General features: G+C 38.2%; 4 protein-coding genes across 4 annotated transcripts; 1 reads left to right on the forward strand and 3 right to left on the reverse strand.

Moving 5' to 3' along the window:
- The first annotated feature begins 216 nt into the window (after positions 1-216).
- On the forward strand, positions 217-6,221 carry vkorc1l1 (vitamin K epoxide reductase complex, subunit 1L1). The gene is made up of 3 exons (XM_088441598.1): positions 217-583; positions 2,463-2,572; positions 4,056-6,221. The coding sequence occupies exons 1-3, from the start codon at positions 393-395 to the stop codon at positions 4,277-4,279; spliced, it is 525 nt and encodes a 174-aa protein (XP_088297724.1). The 5' UTR covers positions 217-392; the 3' UTR covers positions 4,280-6,221.
- A 2,709-nt stretch (positions 6,222-8,930) lies between these two features.
- On the reverse strand, positions 8,931-16,242 carry gusb (glucuronidase, beta). Its single transcript, XM_088441710.1, has 12 exons — positions 15,987-16,242; positions 14,814-14,999; positions 13,979-14,160; positions 13,483-13,625; positions 12,441-12,628; positions 12,201-12,353; positions 11,886-12,064; positions 11,435-11,581; positions 11,035-11,119; positions 9,775-9,951; positions 9,531-9,666; positions 8,931-9,464 (listed from the first exon to the last, which is right to left on the reverse strand). The coding sequence occupies exons 1-12, from the start codon at positions 16,203-16,205 to the stop codon at positions 9,313-9,315; spliced, it is 1,947 nt and encodes a 648-aa protein (XP_088297836.1). The 5' UTR covers positions 16,206-16,242; the 3' UTR covers positions 8,931-9,312.
- A 465-nt stretch (positions 16,243-16,707) lies between these two features.
- On the reverse strand, positions 16,708-20,984 carry LOC148408860 (enkurin-like). The gene is made up of 5 exons (XM_088441274.1): positions 20,843-20,984; positions 20,543-20,685; positions 18,719-18,936; positions 18,051-18,197; positions 16,708-17,415 (listed from the first exon to the last, which is right to left on the reverse strand). The coding sequence occupies exons 1-5, from the start codon at positions 20,917-20,919 to the stop codon at positions 17,245-17,247; spliced, it is 756 nt and encodes a 251-aa protein (XP_088297400.1). The 5' UTR covers positions 20,920-20,984; the 3' UTR covers positions 16,708-17,244.
- Positions 20,985-21,992: 1,008 nt separating this feature from the next.
- LOC148408861 (enkurin-like) lies at positions 21,993-26,203 on the reverse strand. The gene is made up of 5 exons (XM_088441134.1): positions 25,368-26,203; positions 24,285-24,391; positions 23,983-24,203; positions 23,720-23,863; positions 21,993-22,851 (listed from the first exon to the last, which is right to left on the reverse strand). The coding sequence occupies exons 1-5, from the start codon at positions 25,472-25,474 to the stop codon at positions 22,690-22,692; spliced, it is 741 nt and encodes a 246-aa protein (XP_088297260.1). The 5' UTR covers positions 25,475-26,203; the 3' UTR covers positions 21,993-22,689.
- Positions 26,204-27,512: the final 1,309 nt, after the last annotated feature.

Genomic DNA, 27,512 nt, shown 5'->3' on the forward strand with positions numbered 1-27,512 from the left:
TATATTCACGTTTCTAAGATTCTATATTCATCACCAGCGCACACAATAAAATAATAAATACAATATCAGCAAAATACTACAATAAAAAAATCAAATCAAAATGTTTTAATCATGTCATTTTATTTAGCTGTTATTAGTCTATCCCATGAGTAAATAAACGCGAGGGTGTTGTATATTATTTCCTCGCGCGGTATTGGTCCCGCATCTTTGGCCCGACATGTTGGCGTGTTTTTGTGCTTCGGCTCGGCGGCTGCGGCGGCGGCGGCTGCTTTGGCGTGTCCCGCCCCCTCGCAGTGTGGCGCGTCCTGACGCCTTTCCACGTCGCAGTTGAGTCCACAGACTCGCGAGCTGCGTATGTCTGCGTGTCTCCGGCTAGGCTAGTCGAGGGAGTGATGGCGGCGCCCGTCCTGAGAGTGTCCACCCCGCGCTGGGAGAGAATAGCCCGACTAGTAGTGTGCCTACTGGGCATCCTATTGTCCCTCTATGCTTTCCACATCGAGAGGGAAAAGGCCCGGGATCCGACTTATAAGGCTTTGTGCGACGTCAGCAGCTCCATCAGCTGCTCCAAAGTGTTCAGCTCAAGGTAATTTGAATTCAGCCGAGGGCGCCCACGGTGGCGCTCATCGCTCAATGAATGTGCCTACCATTGTAGCGATTTCGGGCCGAAGCTTCCTGGTAAAACGCTAACCCCTCAAAAGCTCCGGCTAGCAACGGGCTAGCTGCTTTAGCTTCCTTACTGTTATCCTTTAAATTGGTTAGCGCGCCTAAATGAAACCCACTGATGGCTAAAGCTCCCTCGAGCTAGCATGGTGATGCTAACTGTACTCCGTATGCTAACTGCCGGGTAGTCATCCTTTTTACTCCCGCTTGACCCCTCTACATTTATCCATTTAAGTATTTCACGCCGTATCTACATGGTTCGTTGGTAAATCCAATAGAAAATAAGCTCGGACGTATACATTCCTTCAATTTCCTCCCGAAGCTTTGGCTAGTTACTTGTCTCATTGTTAATCTACTAGTTTAGACGAACTTTATAGCTCTCATCTTAGCTGTCATTAGCCACCATGCTAATGTCACCACTCGCCTACTAAAGTGTGGTTTGGTCACCTTATGGGATGGGACACACCTCTTTTCCGAGGTCGCAGTACAATAGAGGGCTCTTGAACAGCATTTCCTCAGATACAATACAGCTGCTGCTTGGGGGTTATTTTTCCTTTTCATAAATCACAACATTTCAACATGCATTTGCATTCTTAAATCAGTTGGACTACATTAAACGATAACGCATTTGCGAACAAACCAAGAAAACCCCACCTAGTGATTCTGTTTGAATGAATCTCCACACTAAACAAATATTACTGGAATGCAACCTGTCAAGACTTTGCAACTAACTTCAGGTAACAGGAGTATTTGAATGCAGTTGTCTCACCAGAAACAGACCTGTATTGTAATTGTGTGCTGTGGGAACTGTCGTTTTTTAGTATATATGATCTTCATTGCTTATGGCGGTGTTTAAAAAAAATATATATATATATATATATAAATAAGGTCTAGGAGTGTTTTTCATCGAAACATTTGTGGCATGTTATGACAAAACCAGGCGTATGTCGGGAATATGAGTTCACAATATCAATTCATTTCATGTTCTGTGTATTTTCAAGGATTTTTAAGGAGGGGTCTCTAATTAATAACACCAGTGTACCTTGTAGACAATTACTCTAAATAGTTAAACTACATAATTGGCCAACTTAATTAGTTGGCCCGAGTATATTGTATGCACTGCCTCCTAAGGGGTGCCCACATGCAGATAATACATATTGAAAGACGCATAAAAGAATATTGCTGCAAAGCTTCTTCTTCATAGTAATAATAATGATAATAATAACAACTATTTTTCACCAAATAGAAAGAATTTGTCAATATTATCAGTAATGATACATCATTTTTTTTCTGTTGCTGCACTCTTGGAGCGTGACTATTTGTGACATCTATGCGATTCATTTTGATGTCTAATGATTGCATTATGTGCTAGCATGAAGTTACCACTGTTTTCTGAGACAAACCTTTGCTTTTTTTAAATATAACATGTAACCCCTTTATTATTATTATTATTTTGGTTTACTGTCAACTTTAACTGTGGGAGTGTCGATAAATAGGAGCATAGTATGTAACAGGTCGGTAAACTGGTTTTATGTGGTGTAGTATCGCAGCATTTTTATATGTTTGAGTCCAAATATAATAAACTTGTATGTGCCCCATGTGTAAACAACAGACATTTCATTATGTATGTCTGCACAGTCTCGTGACATGTGATGTACAAGCCTTTGCAAAGAAAATAACTTTTGTTTTCAGTTCCACAGTCAAAGTGGTATCAATCAATGCATTTAACTTAGTCTGTCTCTATTATTGTCTTGTGAGCTTAGTTGTTTCGTTTTTCTCATTGTTTCACTTGTGTTTTTTAGGTGGGGTAGTGGATTTGGACTTTTGGGCTCCATTTTTGGAAATGACAGTGCACTGAACCAGCCAAACAGTGTTTATGGAATTGTTTTTTATGCTTTCCAACTCCTACTCGGTAAGTAGGTATGATTAGCATTGTGAAAATTGCTGCCTAATGTCTGTGTCCATGTCACAAATTGTGCCGACTCAACGGTTAATGCTCAACGTCAGGGCGACTTTTGACACACTTGACTCACATGGCACTGAAATTTAGTGTACTTAAGAGATTTGAGGTTGCATTTTAGTTGAAAGTCTCATCTTGCTCAGACTATCAAGCAAAATTTAATATCCGTCTCCTTTATTGAAAAAGCCCCCAGGTTCATGGTAAGTTATCAATAGTTTTGACTGTAAGCTGTTTGTCTACACATGCACACACACATAGCTTTTAGTATACTGATGCTGACTCAGCCATGCCGGGTTGGCATGTTTATCTGGCCACCTGGTACTGAAACAGAACAAGAGGGCCTTTAAGCCACAGCAGATACCACTCATTAGACTAACACAATAGATGCCCAGTTAATGTCTTAGGCTGGTCAAGATGTCTATCAAAAAGGCAGTGCCACTTGGTTGCTAGGCCTTCAATAATCCCCAGCCCCTTACTATTTTTTGTGACATCAGATGGCGTTGTCTGCTTTATGTCCTAACGCCACTGTGCATCTGCTCAGTGATGCTGCTCGAATATTTATTTAAATAATTTGTCCCACAGTCAAACCTGTTGGTGGGCATTGAAGGAGACAAGTTGTTTTTTGACAAACAAACAAAAAAGAAGCACCAAAGCTCCTCTCCGCATACACACATGCTCAGTACACACTCAAATTCACACAGGTGAGTCAAGCACAGATTTGGGTGTGTATTCAGTCCCAGAACGATCCAAATTTCCCTCAGGCACTGGAGAGGAGCAATGTGCCAAGTAAAATTCCCATGTCTTTAACTTATGCCCAGGGTTTGTTTTGTTTTCATTAGCCAACATTATTTTAATGTTAATTCCAGGTTTTGAGGAACCTTTCATTACTCACCAATTGTAAGTAACCAATGCCACAGTTACTTTTGACATAAAAATGCTGTTAAAGCAGTCACATGTCATTTTAAAGCTTTTTATCTATTTTTGACAAAAAGAAAAACAGTTACTCAGCTACACAGAATTCAAAATCAAAATAAAACGCAACTTACGGTACTCCGATTCAATATTCATTTATATTAATACAAGGGCAGATTAACTCAACAACTCCATGGGTTTTAAAGTGCAATGTAATCTAGGTTATTTATTTATTTTACCTCTTAAGCATGACACTACAGTTGAACAGTTGTCGGATGCATAAGAATTTGATTGGGTCTCCCAAGTGTAAAGTAGGGTTCGTAATGGAAAAAGTCATCATAACATCTAAATTGAATAGCAAATAAACATAAATTTTGGTAGTAACCCAAGACCATGTTGTAGTCTGTTAGCAGCTTCTTGTGCTTCTCCTTCATATCAAGTCAGAAACTTAGTAAAATTAAAACCTTAACGCGGATGACTCATTTTTTACTCTCCAAATGACTTTAGTGCGTTTTTGTTCTAGGAATGACTGTGAGTGCAATGGCAGCCCTCATTCTGATGACAACATCCATTTTGTCAGTGATGGGCTCGCTCTACCTGGGATACATCCTTTACTTTGTCCTGAAGGACTTGTGCATCATCTGCATCACCACGTATGCGCTGAACTTCATTCTGTTGACCCTCAACTACAAGCGACTGGTATACTTGAATGAAGCCTGGAAGGAGCAAGCCGCCAAGCAGGACTAAAGCTGTCTGAGCACAGCACGAAAATGTGACACAAAGAAAGAAATGTGACCGACTGAACATTTGACTTGGCACCAGGAGACCTTGCTTCCAAACAAATGTTTATTCTGCTGTGTGTTCACAAGAAAAAAAAAAAAATGAAGAAATCTAACCTACATGTTGGGCCTGACACCTCTCCTTTGCAGAAGGATTCAGAAGCGAGAGGTAATTATATTTCCAAGTGGTTCTAAATTGTTTAAACATTCTCGTCACTACAAGAAGAAGGCATGGGATTGAGCGTGCGGAGGCATACGCCCACAAGCACGCAGCACGCCGGAGGGCGCTTCTACACTTCTCGAACAAGAAGGATCTCACGAGACAAGCAAAGCAGACGCACTTAAAAAAACAAAACAAACAAAAAAAAAAAGTACGATGGTGGATTCCAAAATGACCGCAAAGTTTAGCCAAGAGCTTGCTGAAAGTCTTGAAATGTTGAGTTTGGAGGGCATAAAACAGTTAACAATAATACGGACTTGTTTTTTTGTCCCTTCATGTTTACACTTTGTAGTATGCTTTTTGTTATTTTCAAGAGGACCACTAAAAAGGAACTTGTGTGTAGATGGGTGGGATAGTTTGTTTTCCAATTGTGTACATAGCTGCTGAGCAATATTTCCAGCTACGTTGGTTGACATAAACGGGGGGGGACTAAAATGTGGAACAAAATTAAGTGTTGCAGTGGAGCCACACACACAAAACGAAAAAAGTTCTTTCATCAAGCACCATCACCTCTTGTATGTTCTCCACGGAAAAACATATGTGCCTGAAGCATTAATTTGATTTCATTTAAAAGTGGCGGTGAATTTGACCACCACTCTTTGTTTATTTTCCTGTCGACGATTGAGGTTTTATTATTTTTTTTTAGGCTCACACTTTTTGTAATGTAACATACCATTTGAGTGTTACCCTCGTTCTCACGTGGTAGCAGAGGCTGCTACACTGTGATCGCTAGTGTCAACGCCCATTGAACAAGTAATGGTGACGCTGCCCGGCCGAGTTACAGTTCATTTTGCGGGGAATGTTTTTTTCACTCAAATAACAGAAGCAAAACCAGTCGTTGGGACTCCTCAAAGTGCAACGGCAAGCCGCACGTGCAAGGTTGGTTCGGGACCAACAGCTGAACGCTTCCCATCGTACCGCCGGTCATCCATTGACAGCAGAAAGATTATCTCGGTTCCAACTGACAAGTGCGAGGGCCGCAGAATGAAAAAGAATCGTTTCACTGAGTAAATGCAATTTTGTGAGAGTAAAGTTGAAATTTCTAGCATGGTAGCACAACCCTGGCCATTGGTGTTGCTGATAAGACCGATTTTAGATAGGCCCTTTCCCATCACACTAATTTCAACTTTATTGTCATAATGTGACTTTACTCTTTAGTTTTGTTTATCTGTGGTCTTAATACTCTTTCATAAATCCCGTTGGGCACTGGACAATGTCACTACCACAAAGGGTTGGAAAATTAGCTGTCATTTCAGCAGTGTGCTTCCTGTAGTAACTTAGTTGTCGCCGATTGAGTGCACTGCAATTTTTTTTCATGTTTTTGTCCAAGGTGTTTGTATATTCTTGTAACTGTTCATCAGACATCAAACTCTTGCCATATTCTGAAGCAGAATGTCATTTATACTACAGTACAAAGCAAAACAAAAACGCAGTCATACCTCAATTCTACAGAAGATGTGCTTTCCGTTCCCAGAAGGAAATGCTAACTTTAGAGGAAATCAATGTAAAACACAGCGGAATGTTTTGGAGGTCACCTGGTGGTTGAGTGGCTATCACTCCCCAAATCTGGCAATTTTTATGTAACATCTGCCCATTGCGATTACTCTCATCACACAGTAACTTATTTCTGTCAACATGTGATCACTCATATATATATATATATATATATATATATATATATATATATATATATATATATATATATATATATATATATATATATATATATATATTAGGGCTGTCAAAGTTAAAAAAAAACCTCAGTTGACTGTTTATTTCCAAGTTTGTAACAAAACTTAAAGGAGCTTCACTGGCACACAGGCAAAAATGGACATTTATGTAGTTACCTTAAAATGTTGACTTTTAATTGGAAACAAAAGTTTTGCACTCTTTGTAAAGCCAGGATCAAACACCTTATTGGTCGGATGTTGAGATGTACCATCTCTGTGCAAAACACCCATGTGAATTGTTTCTGGGAAAAAGACTAAAGAAAAACGGCTATGCTGTTTAAAAAAAACAAAAAAACATTTTCTCCATTGAAATTAGGTAACAAATCTACAAACAATATTCATTAAAATTCACTATGCTCAGTATTGACTAAATATTGATTAAATGAGATCTTTCAACAATCATAGAAAAGGCAGCTTTGAATAGAATAATTCTCCTGTTTTCTATTTCAAGCTACTCATTAAATGAGTAATTATGGGTCTATAATTAATATTTGTCATTTGTTGCCTCCTTTTAATGATTAAATTGTTTGTTTTTTTTCTTACAGTGTATAATTATAATGATGAGTCATATTTGGTACTTTCCTTCAAGTTGCATATTGCTTAATAGATCAAAGGAAGCTTTTGAAATTATTGGATTAAATGGAACATTTTGTGATTACTTAAAAAATATGACAGCACCAATATATATGTATATATATATATATATATATATATATATATATATATATATATATATATATATAAAAAAACGGTTACGTGACCATAGATGATGCATCTAGCTTAGACGTTTCAGCTCACGAGCAAGCCATGACATTACTTGAGCACAGATCCACATGTTTAAGCTGTTTAGCTGTAAAAGAATTTATTATTATTTAACATCTGAATTATTTGCTTTTGTTCAATTTTGAATGAGTCCTTGCGGATAACTGCCATGTTAGTTGCATCACCAATGTCAACTTAAGTGCCTTCTTTGATCACTAGGCCTTGAGCCAAAGATGGGCAAGTGATAGCCTTTCAAATGACCAATGTAACAGGCACTTTTGTTTGCTTCCCTGACAGACATTGACTTTATGGCAAAATTGCCCCGCTAAATGAACAAACCCGAAGCCCTGTCAACCAAAATGGCCGTTCCTTATCCCTGACCGAAAATAGTTTGTTGAATGTTCTTGTCTAGCGATGGGACACGTTTGTTAGCTAGGAATACACAAGTTCATCGAAAGTGTTATCTTATTCATTTTTAAATCATACCCTTTAGCTGTATGGGCTATTAGAATTCTGGAAGGTTATAGTTAAAAACAAAAACAGGTGGTTTGCCGGGAATATGTGACATGAAGTTTTTTTTTTTGTGTGTGGGGGAAACCTTAACTGGGTTTGCTTCTGTATTGCCAAATGTGTTTTAAAACACCGTATTTTCTTACTTGGAAAAGTGTTACAAACAATTGCAGGAGGGTGCGTTAAAACTTCAATTAAGGGAAAACTGAATGAGACTGACGTCAGAACATGAAATTGTGGCACTGTTATGTGGAAATGATCAACCATTAAACATTCCCTCTGAAACCAACTCTTAGTCGAAGTCATTTTAATAAAAAAAAAAACAAAAAAAAAACATTATTATATTAGATGGAAATTATCGACATTGCCTTTTTGAAAAAAAAAAAGCTAGAGTAGGGCTGAAAGCTGCCAAACAGTTGAAAGACAAACAGCATAAAGTGCACTAGGCGTGTATTGGAATGCCGACGTGCTGCCTTATCCTAACCATGGAAAAAAAACAAAAACATGTTGAACCATGCCAATGTAAAATTGAATTTTGGCAACACTTTTTTTGCTACATGTCAAACCGCTGCTTGTGAAGTCCTCTGCATCATTGCATCATTTGCCAGTTTGGCAAAAATGATTTGCGTTGACAACTGCAACTTTTTAAAGTATTGTTTCATTTACAATATTTCTTTCCTGTTTCTCTGCATTGCCTTATTGCTATTGTATGCTCCTCACCAGGGATGCAACTATCAAATATTTTTGGTATTCTGATATCCTCCGGAAAATTCATATTGAATATTGTTTTTAAATATTAAAAAAAAGGCTTGAAATAGTCATAAACACAGAAGAAAAAAATAACACTTTGAATCGATTTTCTACCTAGATTTAAACTGCTAGATTTAAAAAGCTACTTTTCTTGGTCATCCTGAATTAACATTTAGCCGATGAGACAAATTTGTCGACTGAAATAGCACATTTGAGCCAACAGGGACCATAAAAAAGTGATCAGTAAGAACGGCAACTGTCAGGCTGTCAGCATTACCGTGCAGTAATTTACTACACAAATGTATAAATGCTGCTAGCTAGCGGCTAATTTATGCTTGATGTAGCTATGACGGATCGCCAGTCAAACACACACGTGTCATATGTAAATGTCAGCATAATGTGTTTCTGTGTTTTGATTTCCTTGGCTATTTTTGAATATTTTTATTATCTATACAAAAGTTTGTTGGCAGAGGCGTAAAGAAACTCTCGCGAAGTATGCGGAAACATGCAAACGCCACGGAGAAATGTCTTAGTAAATATAGGAACATGATATCTTTGGAACATATACTCCACAGTGCTTGGCCACAATTTATTACAAAAATGTACGTATTTGAGAGGGACAAAAAAATCAATGGATATTACTGATGGTGGTTAGTGCAATCGTTTATTTGCTGTTGAAACAGAATGAAATCTTGGAATGCAATATGCATAAAAAAATGCAAGAATTTTTTTGGGGTTAAATTTAATGCAATCACAATCATGAAAAAAAAGCAAATATGCAATAATCATGACAATGTAAGAAATCAGGCGCTGGTGTAGGAATGATCACATTCACTGTCCATACTAAGATTGTCCCCCCACCCCTTTAGCAAATCACGTCAGGATTATATCATTCTCCAGTAAGCTTCATCAAAACATTACGCAGCAATGTCAATCAATGATAAGGCACCTCATTCACTCCTTAGAGTTCTGCTGGCGATCGCTTGTGGTTCACAGTAAACAAGATGACACGTAAGCTCGGAATGGCTGTCATAGCCCACAGGGATATTTGGTCCAAAGAGATACCTTCCCCGTTTCATTTGCCAGCTTCCAGTATCTTTCCTTCAAGATGAACGCTGCCGCTTTCGGTTGCCTTTGCCTGGTGAAGACGCCCTTCTTGTTGCCCACCACTCGCGTGACCCCTGCGAGACACAAGGCTCGGGAAGTTCAGCGTGGAATAAAAAGTTGGATCATACGAGTTCTTGTACCTTGGCCGGTCATGAAGTCGGCAAAATTCCAGATGAGTTCACCCACGACGTATTTCTTCCTCTTCTGGTCGAACGCGTCGTGGTATCTCTGCAGGACCTCATTTTGGTACTCCTCTGTAAACATCATGGGCGGGTCCTGCAGAGAGTCATCACAAAGAAAAGAACCTTACCCGCGGTCTAGCCCCAACATATGTTTGTCATAGTCGTGTCTTCCGTGAACGTGGATTGCGCAATGCTTCCTCACGCTGTGAAGGCCGGGCACGGCGTCGGCTCCGTATTCACTCTGGATGATGGGCTTCTGGTACTTTCCGTACCAGTTCTCAAACTGGGTGTTGAGCTGGATCGGGATGACGTCCAGGTGGCCTGGATCGTGGTACCAGGAGAAGTAACTGTTCACGCAGATCACGTCCACGTAGGGGGCCTTGGCACAGATCACAGTAGTGTCCACAGATCATGTTAGCGTGCATCAATTTAAATCGAATTTTTAATTAATACCCTCAGTTGATATGTGCTGTGTGCAATTACTACCACTAGATGTCAGTAATGTCTAAGGCATGGATTTGAATGCTAGTAATTGATGTAAAAAAAAAATCGGAAATCAAGACCCACTAATGGGCGTAAATTTGAAAGGGCTGTAGCCTTTTGTTTTCTTTTTTTTTTAAGTAACAAAATCTCACAACGAAGCCCGTATTCTAGTCGTTTGGTCCTGCACCCCTTGTGGCGCCTTTTGTGGCATATTTTCTTCACAGCTGTTTTAATCTCAGTGTGTTTTTTTTCTTTTGCAGTTTTTTTGTTGTAAGTTTGCTCCCATTTATTTTTGTGATGACATCTTTTTACCGTGCGTTTTTTTTTGTCTTTTTGTCTTTTTGTCTAACCCTTTTTTTTCCCCTCAATCCCATTAGCCACCGGACTTTGCAAATGTGTGATCCACACGCACAAATCGGCACCTTCAAGCAATGAAGCTAACAGCAAAGGAATGCAAAGAATTCCCAGGCATGAAAACAACAGTTGTGATCACAAAACCAGTGTTTAGCCTTCACCTGACGCCTCTGTTGGTCAGCTTGACCCAAATACACGTAAGATGAGTATTTGTACACGTTTTAAGATTTTGCACACACCAACACAACAGATATGAAACAAAAATATTTAATTTGTGATATCCAAATACTTCTGGACTTGTCTGTAAATGTGCTTTAGCTATCTTTAAAGGACCTAGATCGTGGTATTTTTTTTCCAACGCAGAATTTATATGCATATAAATCACATTTGGCACAATGGCAATTTAATTTCTTTTTAAATATGAGTTTCATGGTACTGATATTTCCACCCAGTAAGTGAAATGTGAATGCGCCCCTTCATAATGTTATTCAATTGCACTTTGTATAGTAAACTCCCATGATACGATCCCTTTAAAAGATACCTTGTCTGTTGTTGCATTGCAAATACAAAAAAAATATATTGACAAAAGTAAATGATCAGCAATGTGTCAGAAGATCAAACTCACCCCTTTGTCCCTGACATAGTTACTATCTGTGATATAAGTCACAGGGCGAGTCGGGTCCAGATCTTTAGTATGCATTATCAAGGTCCTGGAAAGGCAAATAAAATTCTCATTCCGCAAAATCATCGGAATCACAGGACTAACATGAAATTACAGTTATGTTATCAAGATTGTCAACCCTACAGCAGTCCAAACAGAGTCAAAAGCAAATGCTGCATTCATGAACGTTGGGAAGTCAACAATCCCACTCAGATTGTCCCAGTTCTGACCCCAAAGCGTTTGAGGTGAACATAAAAGAAAAAGGTGTCTGATAACGTTCACGTACTTTGCATCTCCTACCTCCCAGTTCAAAGGGGCATTTGAATTGATATTTAGCAAAACAGTGTTGCTGATGAAAACTCACTTGAAATAAAACTGAGCGGGAGGCATCTCTGACGCTGGCTCATTTGCGACTGACCACATGACCACAGAAGGATGGTTCTTGTCCCGACGCACAAGTTCATCCATGACATCCAGATGATGGCGGAGGGAGGCGTTGCCAAAACTTCGACTGTCGGTGGGAAACACACAAATCACACTAAAGGTACAAAAAGTAACTGAATATAACCGAAAACATGTTATTCAGATATATGTATATATTATATAGTTTTTTTTTAATAGCCACCCTTTGCTCTCTGATTGCTTTCCTAGTCTTTTAATTGCTTTCATTTCACGGTTGTGACTCATCAGGTTTAATTAGTGGAATTTCTTGTTTCATCAATGTGGATGGGACAATCAGTTGCGTTGTGCACACGACAGGTTGATTCGCAGCCTTTGGGTGTGAACGAGTTAATATTCTAACATGTAATACGTACATGTCTTTGATGCCCACCCCCGGGCATTCATCGATGACCACAATGCCGTGGCGATCGCACATCTGCAGAATCTCCTCAGCGTAAGGGTAGTGGCTGGTGCGGAAGGAGTTGGCTCCCAACCATTTCATTAAGTTGAAGTCTTTAACAATCAGGGGCCAGTCAAAACCCTTACCTCGAATCTATGATACAAAGATCAATTTTAGATGAATTCTCCACATATTTGATCACATATGGGGAAAAAAAAAGGCCCTGATAGTTTGCCATCGTTTTTTGCTGACAAAAAGCAGCTCAGTGCTTCCCTCTAGTGGTACTCACGTCAGAGTCCTCATGCTTATTGACCCCGTGGAAATAGAAGGGCTTGTTGTTGATGAGAAACTGGGTGCTAGTGACTCGGACAGAGCGGATTCCAACCGGTAAAGTGTAGACATCTGTATGTGTTGATTTTTCACCTGCTGACGTCAAGTGAACCTTAACGTGGCATTAAAAACAATATAGATATTAGACGCTTGCCTGTGCTAAGCATTTCGGTGGCAAAACGGACTCAAATTGATCTACCTCCAAAGAATAAAGATAAGCTGGATTCTCATGCATCAAATACGGCCACCAAAGTTTGACATCAGGGAATTTGAGCAGTCCAGATGGCTCGCTGGAGGAAGCCACACACAGTCTGTCTTTATCCATTAAAGTAACCTTCAGGGTGGCGTCAACAGCATTTTGGACTGATATAGCGTACTTGACGAGCCCTGAAATACAGAGGAGGCCACGTTACGCACTTGCACAATATGACGGGATCCAATCTTCTCAAAGGATCTCACTATCCAATATCTTTAGAAGATGCTACTTTTTTGAACAGATGTACTGAATAAAATGTTTCTTTTTTTAATATATGTTGTAATAACAAGATAGTGGCAAAGCACTTTTTCTAAAGACAAATAAATAAATACATTCCTCTGAAAATTCTGAACAAAAAAGCCTGTAAAACATTTTGTCTCCTTCATTGGACAAAGTTTAAGACAGTGTCAGAGTATCCTAATAGTTAATTTGGCTCTTTATGTTGCTAAAATTGTTTTTAAACACATCTAATCTCGAAGACATATTTTTGTTTTTTAAGAGTTCACACAATAAATCAGAGGTACATATTTCTATATATATTTTTTTTATTGTAAGTGTTTGGCTGAAGGAGAGTCGAAAAATGGCAAGTACTAAACGTATGCAGTACATTTACTGAATTACTTTTAATTCAGTAATAAAGCAATTAATTACTTTATGTCCTACAGTTATCAGTTAATTTAGTACCTAAAGTAAGCAATTACTTAAAATACTTTATCACTTAAAGTAATTGATTACTTCACTAATGTTTAGCTAAAGTAAACTATTAATTTAGTACTTCATTTTCTAGTAATGAATTACTTTTTGTACTAAATTACCTAAAGTAATGGATTGCCATAGTACTTCTTTACCTTCCATAAACCAGCCATTTTGAGAGCCCCCCCCCAAAAAAAAAATCTAAATAAGTATACCCGAGATTGAATGTCTGGATTTGTAAAAATACATCTTTGGGATTGAATGAGTTCATATGAAGTTAAAAAAAAAATACCTGTGCTATCCATGAAGTCTGTCATCACTGTGATGTCATCTATGTAAGCCTTGGGAGTCGTGTACAGCAATACAGGACGGTGAATCCCAGCGTAGTTGAAGAAATCAAAGTTGAAATTTTGCACAAAAAAGCCATCGGGATACCTGTAACGATGTTGGAATAGAAAAGCACGTTCTTCAAAAATGTCTCCAAAATTGCACCAGGCAACATTTATAGTATGCCTTTATAGCTAACCATTTTCAAACTACGACTATCAGACAATTTTTGCTGATTTGGTATTGGTCATAGACAATGATATTTATAGTCACCTCGGTGAGTGGGCGGGCTCAAAATATTTTTTCTATCCTGGGAAAAAAATAACTGAGCAACTGCCTTTGTAACAGAATCGCATATGAGTTGCAGTTCTTTTATTTTATTTATTTTTTGTGCCCATTGATTTGTTAAGTTACGTTTTTTGGTCATTTTAACGTGGCTAAAAGACAACAAGTGTAGTTACTTGGTGGAGTCATTGAAGTACTGAATGGTTCCGGGAGGGAGAGTTTCCAGAGTGAGAGTGTTGTTGACCGCGATGGTGATCCTGCAAGGGCTTGTCGGGTCCTTTCGAATCACGCTGCCAATTTCTGCCTCAAAGGGAAGATGGCCGCCGTTGTGCTCGGTCACTTTCACGCCGTTGACCCACTGCAAAATCAGAAAAGACCTCAACCACTTCAAAAGAGATAAATCACAAATAGGCATGGGCCGATATTAGATTCTGATGGTGTGATGGCTATGGGCAAAAATATCACGGTGTCACAGTATCATGGAATAAAATTACAGCGGGAAGAAATATCAGTGTCATGGTAGTAATATTACATTTTTTTCTTCCATTGAACACAATCTATTTATTTTTAAACAAAATATTCAATATTTTCCACATAAAGAAATGTGTACAATTTAGTACAAATGAGGCTGACTAAAAATCCTCAATAAAAAAAGAAATGCCAGGTAAAATAAAACAGAAAACAAAAGTCTAGTTGACTAGCATTAGCATAAATGTCTTTTTCATCAAAAGTTGTGTTTGCACTTGTGTTTGCCTTTTTGACGTCACATTTTGAGCGTTATCTTGTCAGATCCCCCAAAAGGCACGGAGGGTGTGCTAAGCGTCATGTTGTGGTTTCCTAAAATTTCGTCCAATCATCTCCCTGAAGTGGCGACATCTTCTAAATTCAGCATAGCTGGTGTTAGTACTTATTGAAACTTTTCAATTTTAAACACCGTGATAACCCATCAAAACGATTATCGGCCCATGCCTAACCACAAATAATATTTACTACAGAGGATGTTTTGCTTACCACCACTGAATAATAGTGGGCACTTCCCACTCGGAGAACCACTCTTGTATCTTCATCGGCGACCCAGCGGGAGGGCACCACCACCTCTCGCTCGTACCACACCCAGCCGATGAAATCTCGTAGCTTGGGGTCTTGCGTGATGTCGTTGAAGCTTGAAGGAACGGCCATGTCCATCACAGGGCCAGTCTATTGTTTGGAATCCCCCGCATGGACAAAATGTTGGGACAGTGTTAGACCGGCCACATAATCTAATGAGATCAAACACAAGAGGTGTATCAAGAATTACGACACTATAAAAAGTGACAAAGGAACATACACGACCGCTCAAATGTTTTAGAAGACCGCTTTTTTTACTAAATATTATTCAATTTTGTCATTGCACTCTGAAATAAAAGGATAGAACAAATACGCAAATTGAGTTGAAAAAGAAATCATAGAATCCATTTATAAATCAAAATGTATTCTAAACGTTTGCCATAACAGACATAACAGCTTGATGGCATTCGTTCTAAAATTTAAATCAAATATTCTTCAGAAAGTTCTTCCCAGGTCTGTTGTAGAAGTTTCCATAAACGTGTGAGACTTTTAGGTTGCTCGGCTTGAACTCTTCTGTTCAGTTCATCCCAAATCAGCTCGATAGGGTTTAAGTCTGGAGACTGTGTTGGCCACTCCATGTTTTCAAGCTTACCAGTACGATACTGTTCACCTGATGCTCATGAGGGTTGGTACCACCGTGTGTTCTAACACTGCTTTTATGCAGACAGAGGGAGTTTTAAGTAATCAAGAAATGTTGGAACACCTGTAGGAATTAGTAGCACCAACTTTCAAGCCTGATTCAACCTTCTTTGCTCCAGAGCAGCTTTAAGATGTTAACTCACTTTGTCTTCCCTGAAAATGGCAGTTCTGTATAATCCTGAAACGTACATTATTTTTCAGTTTCGGGTAACCAAACTTTTTTTTTAAACCTCTGGCTGTTCAGTACTTACCTTTGTACAATTTCAAGCTATACATTGGGCTTGCACAACTTGAATTGCAATAAATACCTGGAAAAATCAGGGTGTTCTAAAACTTTTGACCGGTAGTATAAGTGCTGCAGTTCTTTCCATTTCAATCATTTCAATCATGTGATCGTCACCATGTATGAGTAATGACTGCGTGATGATAGTCGCTCACCTCAGCCAGGCGACTTTTGTACCAAGTTTTCTCGAAGCCTTGGTTCCGATTTGGCGATTTGTCCGCTCGGAAGCTCCATAATCCACTCAGATCCTTCACTTCCCGAGAGGACGACTCCCGGGGAAAGAGCATTCCTGTACCCAGTCGACAAAAGGATGGAGAAAACACCCCGTAGAGACATACGTACCAGAGCAAACTGGATCTTCGCAATGTAAACATTGTCAAACTTCCATGGGGCCATTAACCGGATGTGACGTTAGATTGTTGTCTCAATTTAGATCGGCAACTTATTTATGTCGGCAACTTCACTCTTTCCATTAGTTCCTCTTAGCAAAAAATAGCTTTAACGTTTTTGTTCGAAAATGTAATAGTCTTAACAAAAACTGGAATTATTGTTCCAGTCATTAAGCAGGAAAATAGCTTATTAAATAAATCTATTATTAAATTATTATTATTAAATAAATTCGGGTTGCCGAAATTACGTATTACAGGTAGTATTAACGATTTCGGGGCGTTTTACTTCCTTTTTAGCTCACAAAAATGAAAAATGACAGTCGTTAATAATTTTTACGTACTACAAGTATATATATATATATATATATATATATATATATATATATATATATATATATATATATATATATATATATATATATGTTGAACAGATGGCAACAAAATGTAACATCATCAATATATTAAGAATAATAAGCAACTATGAAACTATATTCGTTTATTCCTGTTTTGCAATCAAAACAGATGAGACTTGCAGAACAATCCTGCAACACAATAGTACAAACACAATATTGGCACAAGATTCTGCTAAAATAAAAATCATAACATCAATTGACAGCCATAAAATACTCAACCATCCAAATGTGTTACATTAGTAGCATGGACAGACTTGTTGAAGCCAGAGTGGATACTTCACTCTCATCCATTCGTGCACTTGAATTTTTAACATTTAATTGTATGACAACAAAATGACAACATCCCCCAAAAGAGGAACAACAGCTCAAGACCACTTTCTGCAAAATGTAAAAATACATTTCTCATTCACTGCCATTGAGGACTGCAGATGCCAAATAGGCATTGTATCAGGAGATTTTGGCAGTGAAATAATTTCATTCAAATTAACAATTAGAATTGCCCAGCACAGGTCCTCATTCAAATCATCCACATGACCTCACGTTTTTATTGTCCATTAGTTGAGTCCAGTCGATGACGCGGATGGTAGTCACCTCATGCGCACATCTGTGAGCTACTTGTTTTTGCAGATGGACTCTAACCTATTAAGAAGTTTAATGTCATCCTCTAGCTGCTTCAATTCCAGCTCCAGACGTTCCTTACGAGTCTTTGTTGACGGAGTATCGATCATAAATGGGAGGCGCAGGTACTCTGCGTTTAGCTCATTGTATTTCTGTTTCAGGTCCTGGAAAGAGAACCAGTTCAAAATTGAAATGGAGTGACATGCATTTTAGTGCATCTGCAGTGTTGAGCAGACATTTCAGTGATGCAATGTAAGCCTACCCACAATAAAAACGAAACAATTCCAGTGTCACCAGACTGTGAATTTGACGTTTTTTTGTCTTCATATTGTATGACCTTTTCACAATTACATCACAAAAATGAATGTTAAAAACCAAGGTGCATTTGGGTCACATCTGTAATGCCAATCACTCTTTTATCATGCTTTCTAATAAAATTAAGAATGGTATGTTGATTTACAGCTTTGCATTAATACTGATTAAGTTAGTTAGTAAAATAAATGAGCCAATAATCTATTCACATTTACAAGTCATTCAACCCCAAAGATGTCTTTATACATCTTTGAGTAAATCAATCAATGCCAGTAATTTAGATTTTTTTTCCAAACATTAGTATAAAATGGGTCTCAAAATAGTTTTACGAGATTATAAGCAAATAAATTGTTACTGATTGAATATCTATGATTCTTGAAAGATACAAAAAAAATACATCTTTGGGATTGTACGAGTTAGGGAAACATTATTATTTCAGGATGGGGAGTCCATTAACTAATTTTGTAAGTTGATGTAGGAAAATCACCTCAATGATCGCCTGACATTCCATATCAGAAAGGTATTTCATGGTTTCATGCTCCTCCTGCTTTTTCAGATTCATATTGTACTCTTCAAGTGCCTTTTGATGTTTCGCTTTGCGCCGCAACAAATAGTTTGGTACTTCTCCATAGTCCTGCAATAGAAAACAAAAATTAGCTCCAAAGTTGGATGATTAAAGTTATATACATATCCATTCATCCATTTTCTATAGCCGCTTATCCTCAAACGGCTCGCTGGCTTGCTGGTGCCTATCCCAGCCATCTTTGGGCAGTAGGCGGGGGGAACACCCTGGAATGGTTGCCAGCCAATGGCAGGGCACACAGAAACGAACAAGCATTCACACTCACAATCACACCTAAGGGCAATTTAGAGTGTCCAATACACCTACCATGCATGTTTTTGGAATGTGGGAGGAGACCGGAGTGCCCAGAGAAGAACCACGCGAGCGCGGGGAGAACATGCAAACTCCGCACAGGAAGACTGGGGCGAGCTGGAATTGAACCCAGAACCTTTGAACTGTGAGGCAGATGTGCCAACCAGTCTACCACTGTGTAGCTTTATTCATATATATAAACCTCTCACTGTTGCTGCTTTCCACAAAAACATGCAACAGAATGAACTTTTTTTTAATTCACAAGTATCTCAGGAAAGTACCTTTTTCCTTATATATGAAGGGACAAGTCCTGAGTTTTTACTATGGCACTCCTTGTGTCCCTTGTTTGAGTCAACAACGGAAGGTGGCTGTTTGGGTCCCTTTGATGTGGGCGTCTTCCTCCTTGTAGGGGTGCCACTGCTAACAGGCGGCAGAAACGGCCCCGTGGGAACAGCAGGTTTCTTTGATGAGCAGGTGTAATGACTCTTGACCTGTTTGACTGTACAACACAGTTGATTATAAATGACAGCCTCTTTAAAAAAAAGAATCAGACAAACTTGTTGCCTACGGAGAGAGCATTTCATCCACCTTATCATTCATCCATCCATTTTCTATAGTGCTTGTCTTCATTGGGGTAACGGGCTAGCTGGAGCGTGGCACAGCTGACGTCATGAGAGGCTGGGTACACCCTGGATTCATTTTACACTCTGCTCTATATTTTGTGTTGCATGCCACACATAAAACCAAATCACACACATACAGGCATGCAAGGAGATTACAGTGAGTCAGAGTGAAAGGGCCAATAAAACAGTGCTAGCTCAATATCTGTTATATTTTTTTCTCTATATCATACTTCAATTCTATGAAAACTATTGTTTAAAGCAGGGATCACCAACTTTTTGGAAACTGAGACCTACTTATTAGGTACTGAGTAATACAATGAGCTACCAGTTTGATACACACTTCTGAAATGACAAATTTATCTGTCATGTTTTTGTTATAGGTTAATTCATGTTAGATCGTTTTGTGTGAAGACAATAATTAAGCTCTCACAAATTTCAAGAAACAGCTGTGGTAAATATGTAAATCAAGAGTAATAATTGTACTATCTGTATAATTACTTGTAAAATTCATAAAAAAATCACAATGCCTTGTATCCTATTTGCAGAGAAGGCCCGAAATCTACTTATTTGATCCTTGGGGGCTACATGATGCCCCCTGGTGACCCCTGGTTTAAAGCAAAGATTCCCAACCAGTGAGCGATCAGCATGTGCCATTGCAAATATTCCAATTTCACTTGTATAGTCCGAAAATGCATTTAAAAAATCAGGCTTTAGTTGCGGAGATTAGTTTTGAGTTGATAAAAAATGAATTTCTGACAGATGTGTCCGTTTTGGGATCTCTGCAAAAACATCCCCACTTTTTTCCCCCAGCAGCCAAAAGGTTCAAACTGTAATCCAATTGTATGAAAAGAAGGGACTAGTAGATGATGTGCACCATTACAAAATAAGTGTGCCCAAACATTAAATACCTTTATTTAAGTGTAGAATTAGAATATATCAATGTCTTAATTTTCATTTTTGGAGACTTAAGCCTGGTTTTGTGGACGCATCACATATACACGGGGCAACGTATAGTTATTAAGCGTTACATAACCATTTTCTGCTTGCAATTTCATCTATGTGTTCCAAATATGTGCCTTGACTGAGCAACATTTTAAAACACTTCATCAAATGATAAGATTTCCACTCTAGGATGGATGAATGGATGGATGGATAGGAAAAATATCTTTTAAGGATACTAAACTTATTGAGCCATTCTCAGCAGTTAAAGACTAAATCATTTTTCACGTACAATGAATACCTGTTCACATTTATTTTGCCACTTGCAGAATCAAATGACATCACCCAGAAAACAGGGCAACCATGATTGGCTGAGCACGTGCTATGTCATTTCCAGTCAATGGCAAATGGAATAGTAAAGGTATTAATTGTGCATGAAAAATAACTTAGTTATTTATTACAGAAAAAATATTAATACTGTCAAATAAGTTTAGTAGCCCTTCAAATGTATACAAAAATTCAATCAAAACAAAGGAAACTTACTCTCAGGTAGTTTGGGTTCTTTGGAGTGCTTTTTAAGGTAATTGGCTGGGGTGGGCATCTCCAATTTGGTTGGGCCCATGGTTTTCATATAATTTGTTGGTTTGGTCTCCTCAAGAACCGTTGGCCTGAACTTTGACACATACCTTTAGAAACAGCACATTGAAACAAATCATATTTTTGTTTAATTTTCTCAAATATTTATGACTTAAACCTCAAACTCATTATTTCTATAATAGTTTTTTTTTTTTTTTTAACAAATATTTATTTTATGCTAACGGATGATCACACGTCACGTGTTACCTTTGTGGCTTCTCGATGATAACTGTCTTCTCAATGAAATTATGAATGGACTCAAGTGGGTATAATTCTTCAGCCATTTCGACTGAATCGGACCAGGTAAACTAATCGCCAGCCAGTAGACAGTGTCAGTCTGTGTCAGCTGAGAGCCACGGGTTCCGATCCAAATATGGCTGAACAATGCATGATTTGACAATTGTCACAGGTAAAGCTATGTATTAAACCCACGGACATGTAACCGATGACGACGTGATATTAGGTCACTGTGTATAAAAGCCGTATATTCCGCTTCTGCGGGACGTCATCCCCCAGTGAACGCATTGTTCGGTAATATGACGTCACCGTTCACTATGCATACGCGAAGACGTCACCTTGCTCAATCACGTGACCGGGAGTTGCGTGTCCCAATCCACACCACATGCACGGCGATCTCTCGGTTTTAAAATTGCATTGCTTGCTGTCAAAATACTTTCCATTTATCTCTTTTACACGCCACGTTTAATCGATCAAAGATTACCACGATTGGTAATCAAGTTGGCCGACTACATCATTTTTGATCGCGTTCTGCGGCTGCGGAAAATTTTGTCCCAGTCGGCCACCGTAGTATCCCGTAGCCGCAATAACCAAACCAAGTTGCCATAAAACACTGTTTTGGAAATAGGTACAGTAATAATACAACACGCTGATCAAAATTATTTTCAATATTTTCTAGGGGTAGGGTCATATTTCATCAGGCCGGTTTTGTGAGTTTATATGTATTTTTTATTTTTAAATAAATCAGTTGGACCACAATTAAAATGCAATATCTGATTTCCATTTCTTAATTTTAATCTTTTAATTAAGCAGCTGAGAAATTTAGGGTGGAAAAGGTGTAGTATGGTTGAGATGCTGTAAGTAACAACCTCCAGTAATCTGAACCAACTATATGGACAATTTTTCAATTACCGCATGTCAACAACAGTATTCTGTTTTTGATTTGAGTCAGGTCAACAACCAATTTATAAACCAATTTATAAACAATCACCGGACCCCTGTTTTCTGGGTTAACAGTACATATCTGCCCCCATGAGTTGAAAAAATGAGTGGATTTTGCTATTTTATATTCCACAAATGCAATACTAAACACAATACTAGTGGGACCATATGCAACACATTAGGCAAATTTTTGACTTCCCCATACAAAAGTAATATTTACAATGCAAAGCAGCTTTATTTATATAACACATTTCACAAAAGGCAACAATGAGAAAACAAAAATGACTTACTCAAATGACTAAAAGAACATACACTGACATGACTTCTTAAAAGAAACAAACTTCTAAAATTACAACATGTAAAAGACCTTAATGGTCTTTTTACAATTTACATGCAATCATTTTGTGGACCAGGAAACTGTTGGGATTCAGTATCTCCAACAAGGTTAAGAACCACTGCTTTAGGGGTCTTTTGTGCTTGTTTGGCAAACAACTTCGGCGTGAGAAAAATGTGCATTTGTGATGTCAGGAGAAATACACGCATGCTATGGACAAATTCCAGGTATTTGTCCATAATGAGCTTTCACACTGTTACAAAACAAAAATAAGCATGGCAAAAGCAAACCTTGTTGACCTAACAAAACATTTTTATGTTCACTTACAAACCTTTTTGTGTCAATCTAATAACTGCAATTGTATCCATCAAGCTACGGTCACATGCAGCACATTTCAACTCAAATTCTAACATTTCAAACATGGAGTTAAATCAGTTGGCAAAGCAGGTGGGGTTGGTAACCCCCATAGACAGGCACTGCCTCCGGCCTCTGATTGACAGGCTTGCTTTAGAGAAGACACCATGGCGAGCGAGCTCCCGTGTTACTTGCTGGACAGCAAATTTTCAAGAAGGGCGATGTCACTCTCCATCTGTTTCATATCCCGCTCCAGTCGCGTTTTGCGGTTCTTCAAAAATGGCGTGTCGATGACAAACGGGAGTCGCTGGTACGTCGCGTGCAGCCGTAGTCGTCTCTTCTTCAGGTCCTTCAATTGTAGGGGAAAAAATATTACACGTTTAACATACAAAAAAACGAAATGACATATACAATGAGAAGGTCATGTCTAGTGTCTGTGGGTGACAATTTTTGCTGTGGTTTTTAATGTGATTAAGAGGCCGCATTTAATGAAGTATGAGCTGCAGCAAGAATTTAGCATTTACATAAAAGGTAATGCTGTTTTCACATCTGTAGTACATTTAGTCTTGATTAGAAATTTATCAGACGCAGTCTAGGCATGATACATGTACTGTATAGCACTGGATGCTTATTTTGTTATTCGAAAAGCTACAACACCATAGAGATCGACCGATTATTGGCCGGGCCGATGACACATTTCCGTTTCCGAGTTTGAGCTATTATTGTCTATTTGAACTATCATTTTCTTCAGTGTTTGCATTTTTCAATTTTACGTCAATTTTTACACTTTTACTGCAAATGAATATCGGCTCCAAATATCGGTTATCCTCCGTATAATCTGTATCGGTCCTGAAAAACCCCTATTGGTTGATCTCTATTACACATACATCCATACCATAACTTTGTATCTTTAAACATATCCCATGATTTTTCGAGGTCATTTTGTGGACATATCATTCAAAACAAACACAATCTTCAAGGATTAGATGAAGCTGATCAAAGAATCGACCTGGATGTCACTACTTTACACACAACCTAGTTTGTTTTAAAAAAAAACAAAACATAAAATGCAGAGTGCAACATAAATCAACTCATTCAATGCCAGCGACGTATTTTCACGTCTTTTAAGAGTCCAGACATTCAACCCTAGACGCTGTCTATTTTAGAATCTAAGAATGAAAGAATCTGACATTTTGCAGCTCTGTCATCTCTTATACCTCAATTATTTCCTGACATTCTTCTTCTGTAAGGCTTTCTATATCGGGCTCCTCTGGTTTTGCCTCCTCAATAGTGCTCTCCTCCGGAGACTTTGAATGTTTTCCTTTGCGTCGTAGAAGATATCCAGGTACTTGTCCATAATCCTGCCATATCATAAGCAAACATCAAGCTCCAAAAAAAGCAGATGATTATTAATGAGCGTCCACAACAAAACGGTTACAAAAACTCCTTGCATCCTGGTAGATTTATATCAGGAAAATACCTGTTTCCTTACGTACACAGGCACAAGTCCTGAGAGTCTATTATGGAACTCCTTGTGTCCTTTGTTGCTGTCAACAAAACAAAGGGGCGGCTTGGACACCTTTGGCACGGCTGCAAACATCCTTTTTGGGGGGAGTCCAGCAGGGAGCAGAAATGTCCCTGCTGGCACCAATGGCTTCTTTGCACCACTGGTACAAAAAACATTCCTGACATGTGGTTTGACTAGGGGGGGAAAAAAAAAAGCATTGGTGAAAAGAACATTATACAATCCGAAGATGCATAGAAATAAATTGCGTGACTCACTATCAGGCAACTTAGATTCAAGAGAGTATTTTGTCAGGTAGTTTGCAGGATGTTTCAGCTCAATTACTGTTGTTGTTATGTTATTTTGCCTTGAGCTGGACACATACCTGACGAGAACAAAACACAAAACGGCGTCACTAATAACATAACCCACAGCCATATCACGGCATACAACATTTTGTAAAGGAGTCACACAATTTAGCAATATGTTGGCTCATGTTCCAATTAATTTGCCCTTAATTTGAATTGAAAAATCATGGGATACATTTATGTCACAGCATAAAAAAGGATGACATTCACCAAAGCCAATGGAAAGGTGTCACTATAACACAACAGTGTTTTGTTTCATGTTCCAATGAATTAACCCTTAATTTGAAAAGAAAAATACACTGTTCCTGCCATGACATTAAATCATTAGATTTTCTGATATCTGCAGAAATAAGTCACAATAGCACACTTTAGCAGTATGTTGGTTCATGTTCCAATCAATTTGCTCTTAACTTGAAAAGAAAAGTGAATAAGGCCAATTTGCCCAATGTTTTTCAATCTTTTTTAAATGATGTACCAGCTCTGAAATATTTTTTTCAGTCAAGTACAAAGCATTTTGGAATTAAAACAATAACAACACTTAAAACATTATGCCATCTGTGTCTGGTTTATTAAACATATTAACGTATTATTAGATGTAGTGCTGTTGTTATGTCTGTTGTATATTTAACCTTGATTTGAAATTTATCAGATGCAATCGAGGCAGGTCATTATATGATATATGTACTGTATAGCACTGAATGCTAATTTTGCTATCTGAAAAGCTACAACCTCCCACTCATGTTTCAGTTCTGGGTCAGCTCCCAAATAATTTTGTCACTAATGAAAACGCATTGAGCCATCCAACATTTTGAAAAGCAGTCGCCATAACACGATGTTGCACGAGGTAGATTTATGCTTTGATTAATTTGCTCTTAATTTGAAAAAACAAACAAACCAATAAATTTCTACAGCACAGATTCACATGAACATTACTTATGTATAAAAAATTGGATTATTAAAATAAATATGCAAACACCAAGGAGTATATTTTACCTCTTTGGTTTCTCCATGACAATTTTCTTTTCAGTGATATTATTATGTGCTGTGGGTTCGTCGGTTCCGACCCAAATTCCGTTGAGCAACGCCAGTTGCAAAATCATCCACGTCCAATGGTGTAATGAATCTCATTACTGACGATTCGGTTTTGCGTCTCTGTATCAAGGCAAGCCGCTCTGTACGTTTTCGTCCAGCAGCCACCAATCGGATGACGTCATCGAGTTTAACTGCGTATTAAAGGTGCCAGGGGGAATTCCGCACTAACGCGTCAGCGATCTCTCGCGTTCCCTACATAATGAAAATGAGCATTTCATTTCCAAAAGGCTGCCTAATAATTCTGTGCAGTTCGTTCTTTTTATATCTGCTCTAATAGCTCGGGTATGTTATCGACTCCTAAATTGATTTTAGGAGTACGCACTTTAAATGTGCGTTAATATCAGCACAAAAAATAAAAATAATATATGTGCACCTGTTGCACCTTATTTCGTTTTTCTTCGCTAAACACACAAACGAGTTAGGACGTAAGCGAAACTATTAATTACTACAGTGGAGAAAAGTGTAGAAGTGTAGAAGTGTTGAGAAACACTACACATTACATGCGGAAAAAAATGAGTGCAACCCTGACCGTCTGAGTGGATGCTTTCATGACATATCGTTTTTTTTTGCACCGCTGAAAATCATATTTTTCTCTATAATAGGGTAAGATATTGTACATTTGATGCATAATTAGAACGTTAGAACGATATTTACGTACTCATTTCTCCCGGTAGTCAAGATCGTAGTGCATTAACGCAAACTTGACACTAGATGTCGTTAAATACTAACCTTAATGAACTTTAATTTTGCTGAATGTACGGTAATGCCCAAATGCCTTATGCGTATCGTGATCAGAAAGGAGTCTTTTTAAGCGTTCCTATCTATTAAAATGAGCAGGGTTTTAAATGACTTTTTTTTAAAGGTTGGTGGTAATGAGCAGGACAGTGGGAAATCGTCTGACGCCTGTGTGGAGTGATTTCGCAAAAAGTAGCCTGCTACACGACAATAAACTTTTTAAAACTGACGTACATTTACTTTCTGAGTTTTTGCTTACTTTCTTTTGAGATTAATGTCTTACATTTGTTTGCGATTTCCTCCATGAAGGGTTTGTTTCCTCCGCTAAATCAGCGTAATGACGTTTTAATATAACCTAAAGTGCTTTATATGAATATTGGGGAAACTATCCCAAACCCAAAGATAATCAAACCTACCGAGTGTAACATTTTCAAGTAAGTTTGCGTCAGGCTTTTTGGCACCACGTGGTGGAATTAAATTTACAGGACTTCTAAATCACCAATAAATCAGGTTTGTGTTTCACACAGGGATAATCTCATCCAAACAATTCATGCTACTGACATCTTGCTGACATTAATGTAAGGTTAATGGTCATTTCTTCTTTCATTTCCTGTGCTAGAAGACATCCAAGTCAGTTTCCCACCAATTAATTTCAAATGGTCTAAAATAAAATGACTATTTTTGGTGCTTTTAATTGGATTCCCTTGTGTTCAATTCGTTTTCGGCCAGAAATGTTTCTTTGGGAGTAAAACAGAACTGTTTACAAATCTGATTGAGAAATCGCGGCTACACCTTGTAAAATTTAGGTACAATATTTGCATTTAAAGCGTTTTCCAATACAGTATAATAAATGCGCAAAACAACAAACAACTTTGCAATGAAACCTGTTCGCATTCCTCCAGTAGTGTCGATCGCACCCCCCAAAAAAAAAGAAAAAAAAAAAGGTCTTTTTAGAATTGCGCACTGCGCATGTGTATTGGCCATATTGCTTTTCGTTTGGGCAAATGGAACGACATCTGACAACCCAAGACCTGTGCAGGGATGTTTATTTTCTGCTTCCTCGTTATAAAACGTGCTAGCCACTACACAGCATGGGTGTCGGGTTTTATATTTTTAAATTCAAATATATTAGTACTTTTAAGACAATCACCAAAAGAAAAATAGAAGTGCATGGATTACTTTCTATATTTCCACTGCCTCAGCTATAAGGAGACAAAAATGCATATTATTGAGCAAATGTGACGTCATTTGGAATGAACCCATTGGTAAGGCGAGATAAAGTTCAAAGTGAAGAAAATGGAGAGCAAAGAC

The sequence above is a fragment of the Hippichthys cyanospilos genome, chromosome 18, assembly GCF_059441005.1.
Source record: "Hippichthys cyanospilos isolate Australia breed blue-spotted pipefish chromosome 18, RoL_Hcya_1.0, whole genome shotgun sequence".
Taxonomy (NCBI): Eukaryota; Metazoa; Chordata; class Actinopteri; order Syngnathiformes; family Syngnathidae; genus Hippichthys; species Hippichthys cyanospilos.